Raw genomic sequence first — 15,012 nt, 5'->3', positions numbered from 1 at the left:
CCAATTCAAATTGCAAACAATCCATCGATAATCGGTTCTAAGTCATATAGATCTCATACCGTCTCAATTGGCTTTAAATATAAATAGGAACTGTGACAACAGACCAGATCGATTATTCCCATGAATATACAGAATCACAGTTTATACTTCTAGCAATTAAGACCTTGTACAAAAAAAAGCAGCACCAATCCTCCCCGCTCTTTTCTCCATTCACCAATTTTGAACCTCCTGGCGGTGAAAAACCTTCTCCCATTAGATGGCTAGAGATGTCGCTGTCATTATCGCGGTTACCCAATCTGCGCCCTCTTTGTATTTGATTTCTCGATTGTAAACAAACAAACAAAAAATCACGCGAAATCACATCCCTTCTTGACGTTTCGACCTACCCGCGTGGACTCCTCAATTCCCGGGGCTAGCGACAAATGCAAAAAATCAAAGTATGCCATGCCATGCGATCCCACCGCAGTCCCTGTTGTTTACGCAGCAAAACAAACAGAACAAAAACAAAAACTCTACACGCATCGTTTTTTATGTCTGTCTCTCATAGTTGTTAGTGGTTATTTGAAGCGTTTCATTGCGTTTTGTTTATGTTTTGTTTTTTATTATTATTTTTAATTCTAGTTTTAGTTTTTATTGACGCTAACAAGAAATTATTTCAAAAGAACAAACGAAAGTTGTTTCTCTCCGGAAAAGATCAGGCAGATTGGGAACTGTGGACGGGACACTTCTCACATAGTTCATTGCTTGCACGTGTTAGGCTCGGGTTGTGTACACACACACACATACACAATATGATTGAATTGGTTGTTTTGAATGGGTTTTTTTCTTTGTATTTTATTAGTTTCTTCTAACTCCTGTTTGTCAGTATTTGATATGGAAAAAATTATACGTTTGCAAATTGGCTAAGATTAAGTTTCCTGTTTTTGTACATACGAACTTCCTTACTTCTTCTTCTCTTTCTTTCAAACTGTTTTTCAATCTTTTACTTTTCGAAGCAAAACAAAAACGAGTGTATTCAGTTTCTTCCTTTGTTTTCCTATAAGAAGAAAAAGTCGACCAGAAGATGACACACAGTCGATTTCCAAATCTTAATTGTTTGAAAACGAAAATTGTAAACAAACAAAAAACCACTGTTGCCACAGTTGATTGTGACACCCTGTATCTTTCCCGGGCAGAGCGCATGTGTTGGATGTACTTTTATTGTGAGAATTGATTTTTTTAACTACGCGAAACCGATTTCTGATCTCGCTTCCACAGTTCCATGTTTTTTTTTTAACGCAGACAAATACAGCTAGGTCGTCGACAAATAGACGTAGCGTGCATCTAAAATTGCATCAAATTTAGTTTAACTTCCAATGTCGTCAACCGAGGCATGCATAGGCATCTACATTCATGTTTGCCGTTTGGTCAACAGATGGCGGTAGTGCTTTGAACATACTTTGACATTAACAATAGTTACGTCTGTTTGTCTGCGGCTATGCTGACGCTAGAGATGTCCGAAATGAACAGCTGTCTTTCTTTTCCTTTTGTTTATTTTGAAATAATTTCTTCCAATCCTTTATGTTTTGTTTGTTTTGGATAGCAGTCCAGGAGTTTTTGGGGTAAATGGACCAATTATTGGTTTGTGTCTATGATATATATTTTTCTAGAAATCTGCACCATTCTTCCGTACATACTTTTCGTTTGCCTAGAGTTGATAGTGATGCAAGTTAAGCTGTATGATGCACCCACCCTCAAATTTCTTCTAAATTTATAAACATTTTCTTCACGAAAGGACGTCTAGAGCTGTAGATGACGGTGACGCCAATAGATATTGGTACATTTGCCCCTTGGTTACTTGGCATATCCAGAAACAGACTCAGCACATGGAATACACTCATAACACACGCCCACACACTCACATACACTCATCTCATACACACACACACTCACACAAAGTTACTATTCTTAAAATCCTGTTATTATCATCACATGAACAAATCTAGACGAGTCCTGTGCGAACGATATGCAATGTCCCAATGAAAAGGCTTGTATCGGAGGAAAGTGTTCAGACCCTTGCTCGTTGCGAGGAGCCTGTGGGGATAACGCGCTATGCCAAACAGTTCTCCATAGGCCACGGTGTTCGTGCCCCAACTGTTACGTCGGCAGACCGAATGTCGAGTGTAAACCTGATCCCAAATGCCAGGAAGTCAGCACACCAAAGCCCAGTGATCCCAAGATCGTTTCGATTGCTTGCGAAACGGATAACGATTGTGACCCGTCCTTACGATGCGATGCCAGCGGGCAGTGTAGCGATCCCTGTACCGTTCCGACCACATTCGTATGTGACCCGAACAAGAAGTGCGTATCGAGACGGCATCGTCCAGTTTGCGTCTGCAAACATGGCTTCATTGTCAATGAATATGGAGAACTGATCTGTGCGCCCGAGAAACGCGAATGCCACGGTGATGACGGATGTGCCTCCAATATGGCCTGCATCGATGGAAAGTGTTTGAATCCCTGTATGCCTTCGGCTACCAGAGGTCCAGCCTGCCCGGAAGACAAAGCATGCCTCGTAATGGACCACAAACCGTCGTGCATCTGCATGAAGGACTGTAGTCCATCGCTCTCGATTTGCCTTCGAGATAGCGGATGCCCAGCCGATCTGGCCTGTCGTAACTACCAGTGCGTCAATCCCTGCGAAACTACACAGTGTGCTGACGACACACCATGCTTTGTCGAAGACCATAAACCGATCTGTAAATTCTGCCCTCCTGGATTTGCGAAAGATGCCCATCAAGGATGTTTGAAAGGTAACATAACTACAGAGAAATTAGCGGCGACTAGCGCAATGATAGAAGAGCTCTTCCTCAAGTATCTCTGTCTCTCTGTCTCTCAGATTAAATTAGGACCAGACTCCAGAAATTCAACATTTCAGAATCTCTTCTCTACCTCTTCTACGATCTTTCTCTCTACCTCTGTATGTGTTACAATCACGCTCCCTTCCTACGTGTTACTCTCTCTAGATGAAAGTAAATCTAAGGACATTGTAACAGGCCATCCTTACAGCGTCACTGTTAGCCGACTTTATGTAAATTAGTCTCTATCACTTCCCAAGACCCGAGACAACCCGTCTCGAGCTCAACTGTCCACCTACAACACTACCACGATCGGAACGTTCTAAATCAGAAACTATGACTATAATGGAAAACAAAAATGCCAATTGGAACTATTAAAATTCAAACGCCCTAACGACGCCTCCACATTCACACACGCTCATGCTCAGCAAAAAAAAACAAAACTTATTAAACAAACAAGCATTAAACAATGCTAAACACTCACTCGATTGGCTCTTAAAATGCTTTTTACAAGCAACGCCCGCTGCGGATGTTGTCTACGTACTGCTACGTTAACAACATCCCATGTCACTATCCCTAAAACACTATCACTCATCTACACTTACACTACTTTCACTACACTTTCCAGTGTACTGCTTACTATCTGTACTTCAAAACCTATCAAGTCACTATACTTTCACACTACTATATACCGTTACTACCACACTACTACTACTATCTACTGTGAGACTTACTACATGTAAATAATAGTAACTTGCATCAATGATGTGCCTCCTGTCTCCTTCTCTTCTGACCTCTACATTTGTACATAAGTGTGACTGAACCCTATCCCTAATAATAATGCGTATTTGTTATCTAAATTGTTATATTTATGTTTTTAACCTACAACACCAAATTACCACTTACCCTCCACAGCTACAGAAGCACAAGAAGAAGAAGAAGAACAAGTACAGAAGGTGGCGCCCATCTGTTCGAAACACTCCGATTGCGGCGAACAGTTACAGTGTTTAGCGGGCCGTTGCCTTGATCCTTGTAGGTCAGGTTGTGGTCAATCGGCTTTATGCACCGTGAAGGCACACGTTCCCATTTGCACCTGTCCCCCATCGCATACTGGTAATCCCAACCGTAAGTGCGTTCCCATTACCCCAGAAACGACTCCAACCACCGACGATGGCAAACCGTTCGACACAGGCGCCACGACGGAATTCTACGGAGGCGGCGGCGGCGATGGCATCGATCGATCCGATGTGTTCAGTACTATTGAACCGGAAATGGATACCGAACTAACCGATGTCACTTTTACGGCTACCGATAAGCCAACCCTACCACCGTTAGCTACTAAGACTCCTGCCACCGATAATCCAATGACATCTACCGAACCGATGGCTACCACCATCGCAGATACTGTGTCTACGACTGGTTTGTCTGGCCAGGCTACTGATATTCCTAGCTCCACAACTGGTACTCCTCTCCAATGGGAAACCACGGTCGAGGATGATTCTCTGACGTCTACGAAGCGGAAGACCTCAGCTGAAACTACAGAGAGTCTCAAAGAATTGACTACTGAATCGATAGCTACAACCAACGGTGAGACTATTTCAACGATTGGTTTGATTGGCAAGGCTACTGAGCCTAGCTCCACGACTGTGACTTCTGGCCAAGGGGAAACAACAGTTGGAGATGATTCGCTGACGTCTACGAAGAGGAAGCCATCAGCAGAAAGTACGGAGAGTCTCAATGATTTGACTACCGAATCGGTGGCTACTATCATCGCAGACACTATTTCTACGACGGGTTTGTCTGGCAAGGCTACTAGCTCCACAACCGCAACTCCTGCCAATGCAGCAACCACTTCCAGGGATGATTCACTGACGTCTACCGAGAGGGAGACAACAGCAGAAAGTACGGAGAGTCTCAAAGATTCGACAACCGAATCGATGGCTACCACCATCGCAGACACTGTTTCTACGACTGGTTTGTCTGACCAGGCTACTGATATTCCTAGCTCCACAACTGGTACTCCTCTCCAATCAGAAACCACAGGCGGGGATGATTCTCTGACGTCTACGAAGCGGAAGACCTCAGCTGAAACTACAGAGAGTCTCAAAGAATTGACTACTGAACCGATAGCTACAACCACCGGTGACACTATTTCAACTATTGGTTTGCTTGGCAAGGCTACTGAGCCTAGCTCCACGCCTGTGACTCCTGGCCAAGGGGAAACAACAGTCGGAGATGATTCGCTGACGTCTACGAAGAGGAAGCCATCAGCAGAAAGTACGGAGAGTCTCAATGATTTGACTACCGAATCGGTGGCTACTATCATCGCAGACACTATTTCTACGACGGGTTTTTCTGGCAAGGCTACTAGCTCCACAACCGCAACTCCTACCGATGCAGTAACAACTACCAAGGATGATTCACTGACGTCTACAGAGTGGAAGACAACAGCAGAAAGTACGGAGAGTCTCAAAGATTTGACTACCGAATCGATGGCTACCAGCACCACTATGACTGACTTGTCTGGCAAGGTTACTGATATTCCTAGTATTACATCTGAACCTCCTGCCGGGAATGGCTCACTGACGTCTACACCAGCAGTAACTACAGAGAGTCTCAAAGATTTGGCTACTGAATCGATAGCTACAACCACCGCAGAAACTGTTTCCGTAAATGATAGTTCTAGCTCCACGGCTAAGACTCATACCGAAGATGCAACCACTACCGGCGATGATTTGCTGACGAGGCGGAAGACATCAGCAGTAACTACGGAAGGTCTCAAAGACTTAACGACCGAAACGGTAACAACGACCACGCAAGTCAGCATAGAATCTACTTCAGACAAGTACGTGATAACTAACAAGCCAGTAACCTCGACTGGTAAGTCTAATGAGGTTATTGATAAGATCACCTTGCCTCCATTCACAACTGATACTTCCGCTGAAGTGTCGACCATGACCGGAAATAATCTGCTGACGTCAACAGACAGAAAAACTACGTCAGTTACTACATTAGACTTCACTACCAAGTCGATTACCACAACCTCCCTAGGAAGCGCGATAGGTAGCGAGTCTACCGAAAGCTCACATATACCGCAGACTACGACTAGTCAGCCTGATAAGACTACTGATATTCCAAGTCAACATTCATCCACGACTAAGATTGCTGTCGAAGAGTCAACAATATCCGAAGATAATTCGATAACGTCAACAGACACAAAGACTTCAGCAGTAACTACGGAAAGTCCTAAAAACTTCAGTGCCAAGCCGGTAAGCGTGGATGTAACCAGTGATCCTACAATCGTAGATACTTCGACTGTCGGTAGCTCACCGTTACCAACGACTACGACTAGTACAAGCACTGAACAAGAGCAGCAATCGTCCAAGGCAACGTCATTGCCACCAAATCAAACAGAAACATCAACAATCGTAGCCACAACCGAAAAGGTAACAACTGCTGAACCAATTTCAAAAGAAGACACTTCCCGTTCCAGTGAAAATGAAATCGAAACTACCTCTTCGCAACTCTACACTACCTCAAAAAGCTCACCGACGGCTTCAGAGTTGCCCACAACACCTGTTCCAATCACGACCCAAATGAACGACGGCTTACCCACCACAGCCGAAACAGAATCCATCACTTTTGGTGAAACAACTACTACCACGAAAGCCCCCGGAACTCTGGTCAAACAAGACCGTAAAACGACCGAACTCGAAACGGACGTCCCTCCGACAATGCTCACCCGACCAACGACACTTCCGGATGTATTGCTGAATCGCAGCACCACACAGCGGTACAATGAATACATGTACCGTGAAGAAGCCACGGTCAAACCGGTCAAGGATCGAAAGGAAACCGAAACCGTTATTTACGATGTGGATATGACGACCTCCACAGAGTCCCCTGTTGGGACGACAGAACCGGAGGATGATCGGAGCATTCCTCTGACGACGAATGCCTACGATAGAAAAGATGACGATTACGATTATGGTAGTGAGGAAAGCGATGGAGATGATTATGAGTCCACGAAAAGTACCGCTAGCACACCGAGAACTACGGAGTCAACTACCGAAACCAGAGGTGGTAGGGTTACTGAAAGTACCGAACCGTCGACCGCTTCAACCATGAGTACACATGATGCTTCCACCACCAAAGTCATGACCACTGAAGAAAGTCCCACTACAACTGCGGTACCAATTCAGGAATCGATAACGATCGAAAAGGTGGTAACGTATGTCTATGATTCTGCAACTACGATGGCGCCACTTGTACCACCGCAAGTGTGCTTGGCAAATGGTTATTGTTTGCAGAACGAAACCTGTGTCGACAACGTTTGCATCGATCCGTGCCGATCCGCCAATCCCTGCCCTCGTAACGTCCCCTGCCTAACCGTAAACCACCAACCAAAGTGCCTTTGCAATAAAGCTGACCCCGTTGATTCAGCCAATTGTATAGCAGAATCAGGTAATATATTCACTGAATCTCTCCTAGTCGATTGCCCGTTGGACCGATCTTGGCTTCATGTATCCGAAGCGCTGCTGCAGGTCACCCTCCGAATACATTTTCCTTTCCGGATAATCAGGGTTCATGCGGTGTCCATTCAACCAGTACCTGAATCCGCCGCATCGGAATTCATTCATGGCCTCTCTATATTGGAATGCATCATCCAATCTCGATCCGTGGGGTTCATCTTGCCAGCCGGGAAGTGTTCTATCGTAGTGCATCTTCTTTTCTCGCCTCTGTCTGATCATACTTCTCTATCGGTACCTGCAGCAACGATGTTCCAGATCCGAAGCTTCACGATCGGGATCTCCATCGGGTTAAATCATAGAGAAACCCTGAATGGCACATACCTGCAACACTCTCTGTTAGATCCTGAATCATTTCTCTAACGATGTGGCACCCCAAGTGCGTCAATGCACCGCTAAAGCGCCTCATTGTACTGCAGACCAGACAACTGCAGCCGCATGAATTATCAGAAATAAAAAAAAAACAACCGACATCCACATAGCAGATATCTCTCAAAGTTCATTCTTGTACTCTGCTAGCAGCATCCCAATATCTCTGTCTCTCTATTTCTGTTTAAAAACGGTGATGAAATCGATCATTTCGGTAAATTCTGTCTTCTTTTTCCAGTAGTCCTTCTGTATAGTGAAGTTGCGAATGTAAAGTGGTCAACCGTGCACGATCGGGACTGTATCTAGCGTCGAGAATAGTGCATGCCGTGCGAAACGATAAAAATGATCTCTTGGTGTATTCTACAGTTCTAGCTGTAAATAATCAATGTACACAACTGTTTGGTGGTTGGGTTATTGTTTCACTGTATCCACTGTACACTAACACCCGAAAAATACACTTTGCTTTGGATTTGTACATATGTACGTATGTAGCTTTATGTAGCTGATGTGCTTTGCTTTCGAACTGCTTGCGTAGATTCCACAAACATACCTGTAGTCGTGGTCATGCGTAGCCTAGAACCGTAGCGCAAACGTAGGAATAGCACCCATCAATCTTTCCAGTAGTTTTCATTATCAACTCCCCAACTCAGTACATGTCGTCAACATACGATACCCAGTAACATATATTTGCCTTGAATGATTGAAAGACAAAACAGCAGGGAATTCACTGCATGAACCGTACTAATATCGTTTTGTACGTTTTGCAGAAATTGGATGTAGAAACAGCGACGAATGCCCAGCGGAACGGTCCTGCATCAACGGCGCCTGTATCAATCCGTGCCAAGCCGGTAATCCGTGCGAGGCCGGACAGGAGTGCGAAGTCCAGAACCACGAAGCAGTTTGCATCAAACGTGAGTATTTCGGAAAGGTAGGACTAGTTCTACTGGTCCAAGGACCTTTCAGACGTCCCTTGCTGTTACGCTCAATAACTCGGTTCATAGCTGCTTGTTTCCAGTTTCTCGAGTCCCGCACTTCCACTTGGTCTAACCACACAATCCGCTGGCTCGGTGCTTCTGCGTTTGGCACCGGGCTCTCTTCTGGGGGAATATGTTCCGTTAACGCGTCCCTCGGACATTCCTAGTGTTTTGCACGTTTCGAGGCCATAGATCTACTCAGATGCGGGCCCCTTTGGATAAGTTCTCCTTCCGGTACCAAAAATAATCATCTTAAACGCATTTACCAGATCTCAGGGCGACCTTCTCAACCCACAATCAACTCTAGTTTAAGTGCGCTTTCAGAGACGCCTTCGCAATAGCTCAGGTTCAACCTAAACCAAAACGAAAACTATCTACGATGTATTTTTCCAGTCGTCTGAATCCATCTCAAATCATGTTACTCGTGGAAGTCGTTTCAAACTAGGCTCATGGGACCTAACCGTTAACTCTTAACTTTATGTACGGTCTACAATATACAGTTGCCTACATTGGTCTTACTGGGGTGCCTCAGGATGGTCATTAGGCTGATGCTCAATTTGAATTTTTCGCTCCACAGTGCTCAAACGGTTTCAAATCGAAGCTTGATTAACCTCGAAGAATTTGAACTTATTTGGTTAGAAACTAACTGTGCACAAACCGTTCCAGGTTTACATGGACATTACTATGGGAAAATCAAACTAAGACCTTATGGAAGTTACTATGGGAAAACAAAATCAAGATCCAAAATGGAATTGTTTGAGCACTGTGGAGTCAAAAAATTAAATTTTGCATAATTCTAATAATCGTTCTAGGATTTTGTAAGGTGCCATTGGTGATTCTAGTAGGATGCCTTAAAAACTGATTTGACGTTTGTCACGGAAGCCGGAGTATCTTTAGTTTCTTTTTGGATATCCCGATCCATAATACATTCAAATTTTTCCCGTTATTCTCTTGAAACAGCTCAGACTCGAGCTCAGACCTCAGCTACTTTGACTTCCTTAATAACCATTCCGATTCGTCTCAAGTTTAATTTTCAAAATGGTTCCTCACTGTTGATTGACCATCTCTTTGAACTTTGTGTAAGGTCTACGGTTGCCTCGTAGGTAGCTTTTTCAAGCGATTTTCCCCAAAACATCTTCTAAACCATATACGCTTACAGCTTGTTTGTCGTTATGCAGTTCCGTCCAATAGCGATAATTGATCCTCATGTCCACAGCCTAGCAACCTCTCTTAGCTAAATTATCAATGCATACGTCACAGTAAGCTTATATGACAGTCGTCTCGATCCATCCGAAATTAAATAATTCAAATTTATTGACTTAATGTTCATAGTATGTATCCCGGCTGATTTAAGCTACCTGTGAATTGGGGAACAGCTGACAGCTCTGATTTGCTCTATTTTTGGCGTGTACCAGTCATCGCCTAATTAAATGGGTAGCGTCAAAAACTAGTACCATTACGTATATACGTTTGTGCCATAACTGATGCTCACTAATGATAGTTATTAATACAACGGTTCTATTTTTAACTTCAGTTTATTTTAATATTTTGACTTGCCTCGGAAGTTATCTCCTACATACTTCGACGTTCTATATGACTATGAAGATTCTACCGATGTCTCTCAAAAGTTTCTCGCATCTTACGTTGGAAGATTCTGACATCTTTTGCTGGACTTTCCTCCAACTTCTCCCGGAAGTTTCTTCTATAATTCCCCAGAATCCCGTCTGATGTCCTCCGGAATTTCATTCCAGCTTCTCCCTGATAATCAATCCAGGCCAAATAGCAAAAAAGCTCAACCTTCTCCGATCATTCATATTTTTTGCAAAAATTAGGCCATTTTGGATCTTTTATTTTTTTCCAAAATAACGTCCTCGAAATTTTCCAATAATTGTAGCACGAAAACGTCGCTTTTGATCGAAATGACGACTGAGACAAAGTTCTTGAGAAAAGTAAGTTCTTTCTGAAAAAAATATACACAGTATTTTTTAAGTAATTTTGAAAAAAAAATATAAAAGCTCAAATGTTTCAAAAAGTTTATTTTCAATTTTTATTTGTTTTGTTTTTTAAAAAGCTCATGAAAAATGCAAACTATTGTTAAATATTCCGAACCATGGACACTTGAAAATTGACAAACATCGTAGAACAGCAACTTTTGGTCATAATGTTAAACTTCTTGTTAGCTTTTCTACAGGGTGCGTGACGAATTTTTGCAGTAAATTTCAAATAGAAATTTCTCATGCTTGTGCATCATGATTTAGATATATTTGGCAGCACTGGATAGCTTATACTGTTAGGTGTAAGATTTAAACAAACCATGTTGAGTAAACGTAAAGATGTCGAAACAAGAGAGCAATCTGTCAGCCGTTGTCGCTTTGTTGCGCGCCGGAGTATGCAGTCGGTAAATGTGTCGGAAAGAACAGTGTATAATATTAAAAAAGGCTTGGGAAAGTGATAAGACGGAGCACCTGCTCATACTGCTAATAAAGCACAGAAATGGCTTACGGAAAATATTTCGTAAATTTGGGAGGAAGAAATTTGGCCCCCAAGCAGTCCCGATATCAATCCGTTGGATTATTTTGTTTAGGGCGTCGTCCAACGGGATACCAATAGAACCCCTCACACCACACTTAAGTCGCTAAAAGCTAAAATCAAGGCAGTGATGACATCTATGGATCGAAACATTTTAAAACGTGCATACTGCAGTTTCCGGAAGCGTCTAACTACAGTCGTCGAAAGGGAAGGCAATTTTTTTGAATAAATTTACTTACAACTTCCATATGTTGCGAAAGAAAATAAATCGCACAAAATTCATTGCTAGAATAACTAACTGGTGTATTTTTTCTCAAATATGCCATTTACTGTAAAAATTCGTCACGCACCCTGTATGTAGTTTTGGCCAAGGTTTTTGCACGGAAAACGATTCGCACTGTAGCAAACGTGGAGTTCCAGTTTGATTTTTGTATGTTTTGGGGGAGCTCAAGGTGATATTACGATCAATCAGAAACAAGGTTTCCACAGCGATTCACCATAAATATTCCAAAAGATTGCAATTTCATGAGTTTTTTTAGAAAATAAAATAAAATTGAAGATATGCTTTTTGAGATAGGTATTGGAGCTTTCAACACTTGTTTGGATTTTTTCGTCATAATTACTAAAACAAATACCTTGTATATTTTTTTTCCAGAAAGATTATATTTTTCTTCATAACTTTGTCTCATACGTCATTTCGATCAGAAGTGACGTTTTCGTGCTACAATTTACTAAAAAATGACAAAGTCGCCAGTTTGAAAAAAAATACAATATCCAAACTAACCGATTTTTTTTTGCAAACAAGTAAATGATTGCATTGCTTATAACACACAATTATTCAAAAAAAAATTGAAAATCGGAGAAGGTCGAGTTTTTCCGATGCGTCATTTGGCGTGGAACTGCTCTAATGTGTTTTCCAACATGTCCCGCAATATCGCTGGTAGATCATCTTTTCGTGGTGTGTTACTGGTATAAGATCTACCACATCAAACTCTGGCCCTAAGCTCTTCTTGTTCAGTGTTACCAGCCTCGGTTTTGGGCTTGTAAACAAGAAAGGTTCGGGCCAGGGTTCTACTGCATGATCAAATATCAGTGTATTTGGAGAGGTCTCAGAATGTTTCAAATGATACGGAACACCACACTTGAATATTTTTCGATTCCCGTAAATTTCCAGTAAGAGTTATCAGCTACACTACTTGGATCATTCGTTACTTGTCCGAGGATGAGATTTGAACTCGTGACTTTTTTATCTAGTTCGTTTATTTGGAAGGCTCAATAGCGTCAGCTTTACGGAGCCAATTATTAATTTTCATTGTCTGCTACAAAATTCACTTAATTTTAATCTATGTAGCCGTTACTTAGCCGGCTTATCCGAGGTTAGAGGGGTACATTGTCGAAGGATAGGATCAAGGGGAGGAGCTTGGGGCTGGGGTTTCTTTGTCTCATCAGAGCGTTGTCATCAGTATGAACGGTAATGCGGTTCTAGATTCGTCTGGGTTTCGAACAGCTATGGTGACCAGTGGGCGGCGATAAAACTTATCGAGACGGGGAAACAAGACACACAAAAACTGATAAAGAGAGTCAAATGACAAATGAATTAAATTCTTATACCCGACATTTGCAGAACCACATAAATCAACTGCATATAGCAGAGATCGCGGGTTCACAACCAGAGCTTAAAATTATTGACTGCTTAGAGTGTGACAGCACTGCACTATTCAATTCGTTGCCCTGCCCAGACCGTTTGTACCAAACGGTAAAGGTAGAGGCAATGAAAGAGCCAACAAAACCATTCAGTCACTCAAGCACAGGCGACTCACACCGCTTACCTTCGCTCACACAGCATGTAATTGAGGCATTTTTCCATAGCAAATGTATGCTCAGTCATTCAAAACAAGGATTGGGCACCATCATGGAAGAATAAAAGTGCTGACTGAGCTACTGACTGAGTGCTCGGCTGTCAGTGACTCGTTTACTTCTCAATCATTTAGACTCTCACGATGAAGTGAATGATGAGGGATATGGCAGTTCATATTCATATGAAAATCTGACTGTTTTGCGCACTGTTCACAACACGTCTATGATAGGAGCTCGTGACTTTGGCGTTAGAGATATGGATGCTAAACACTACGCCAGGACCGTGCCCTCCTCCCAAAACTGTCTTCCGACTTCTCCCGGAGGTATTTTCCAACATCCCCCGGAAGTTTCTTCCAACATCCTCCCGAAGTTCATTCGACTGAAGATTTCAAGCAAGTTCCCAAGAAGTTTTTTTCTCTTTGTTTTTCCCCGGAAGCTGCTACCAAGATCCCCGCAGAAGCTCTTCTGGTATTCTTCGATAGTGTCGTCCGACTCTTTCGGATAGGTTCCCTAATAAAAATAACAATAAAAGGGCGCTTAACCCATTCTGAATACAGTTCGTTAATGGTATTTGTTTATTAGGGTTATGCAGGCTTCAATTGGAAAATTCAGCCAACTAATATTTCTGCTAAAAGTTTCTTCTGGCTTCCCCTGATGCATCATTTGACTTTTCCCGGAAGTATCTTTCAAGTCCCAGTAAAAGTATTTCCACACTTCCCTCGGATTTTGCTTCTGACATCCCCCAAAAGCATCTTTCGATTTCCCGACACCTTGTTCTGACACCTTGTTAAATTGTCTTCCAGGATCCTCCTTCCGACTTTCCCCAGAAGTTTCATCCATTTTTTTACGGATATTTCTTCCAATTTCCCCCGGATAGTTTTATAAATTCCACAGTTAATTTCTTCCATTTTCCCCGGAAACCTTATCTGACCTCCCCCGTAAGTTACTTCCGCCATTATCTGGAAGCTTATCTTGACTTCCCCGAAACGTTTCACGAAAGTATTTTCCAACTCGCGACTTCCTCCGGAAAACATAATACAAACTTCCCAGGAACGGTTGCCCATGTGGTGTGGTCTTTTTGGAAGTGAAAATGTTTGAATAGCATGCCTTCTGCAAATCCTAATAATCTTTATCCAGTGCTTAACCTTTTTGAAGGCTTCTTGGTTCGTATGATATGAAATTCAAACACAGTTTTCAAGAAATGTTACGTTGACCTCAAAAGGACTTCGGAGCCGTGTTCTTCACTCATCTTACATATTGAAAGGCTGCCAATCATTCTTTTCTACTCCCAGATCGGTGAACCTATGAAGGTGTTGATGAACGCAATCCAATCCACTAACCTACGGTGTCTACCTCTCTTCTCCGCAGTTTGCCAATGTCAACGAGCAAGTGACTGCGCAGCCGGTAAGGTATGCGACGGCTGCAACTGCATCTCTCAGGACCCTAACGTCGTCGTCGCTGGCTGCGAACACTGCCCACCCGGTATTCCATGCAACCCGCTAACTGGAGCCTGTGTCAAAGGTAAGTCCCACCAACCCCGATTGCCATGGTACGCTTGCGAAAGTTGCTGCTATCACCGCCGCTGCTACCACCATGAAATTAATAATTTCATTCAAGCATACTTCATAAAACAGTGCCTATTAACCTCAAAATCTAATCAAAATACTACTGTGCATTTGTCCTGCTAAGGATGGTCTACGCTTGCCTAATTTTTACAACTTCCAGCTTACAACCAAAACCATTTCTCATTTCCCATACAGCTCTAGCTTCATAATTACCATTACCACCCTCCTTTTTCTAACGTTTGGCTTAGCTTCTGTTCCTATCCAAATAGCTCATCTCGCTAAAGCTTGCATTTTAGGACACACGCCGGAAGACGGTAGAAATCGAACGTAAGTGACTGACTGGACTGACCGT

At 42.8% G+C, this 15,012-nt stretch overlaps 1 protein-coding gene across 21 annotated transcripts in view; it reads left to right on the top strand.

The window, feature by feature from the left end:
* Positions 1-15,012, top strand: part of dpy (dumpy) — a 595,824-nt gene that overhangs the window by 506,075 nt on the left and 74,737 nt on the right. For 14 of the 21 annotated variants that reach the window (XM_065217641.1, XM_065217653.1, XM_065217660.1 and 11 more), the window contains 4 exons: positions 1,986-2,792; positions 3,753-7,301; positions 8,503-8,646; positions 14,464-14,616. In XM_065217641.1, coding sequence (XP_065073713.1) covers positions 1,986-2,792; positions 3,753-7,301; positions 8,503-8,646; positions 14,464-14,616 — 4,653 coding nt within the window. The remainder of the gene's footprint in view (positions 1-1,985; positions 2,793-3,752; positions 7,302-8,502; positions 8,647-14,463; positions 14,617-15,012) is intronic. The other 7 variants (XM_065217662.1, XM_065217656.1, XM_065217657.1 and 4 more) reach the window with 2 other exon arrangements.

The sequence above is a fragment of the Ochlerotatus camptorhynchus genome, unplaced genomic scaffold (assembly GCF_037179485.1).
Source record: "Ochlerotatus camptorhynchus isolate MF236.1 unplaced genomic scaffold, CSIRO-AGI_Acam_v1.1 ptg000078l, whole genome shotgun sequence".
Classification (NCBI taxonomy): Eukaryota; Metazoa; Arthropoda; class Insecta; order Diptera; family Culicidae; genus Ochlerotatus; species Ochlerotatus camptorhynchus.
This window is presented reverse-complemented; position numbering and strand designations above follow the sequence as displayed.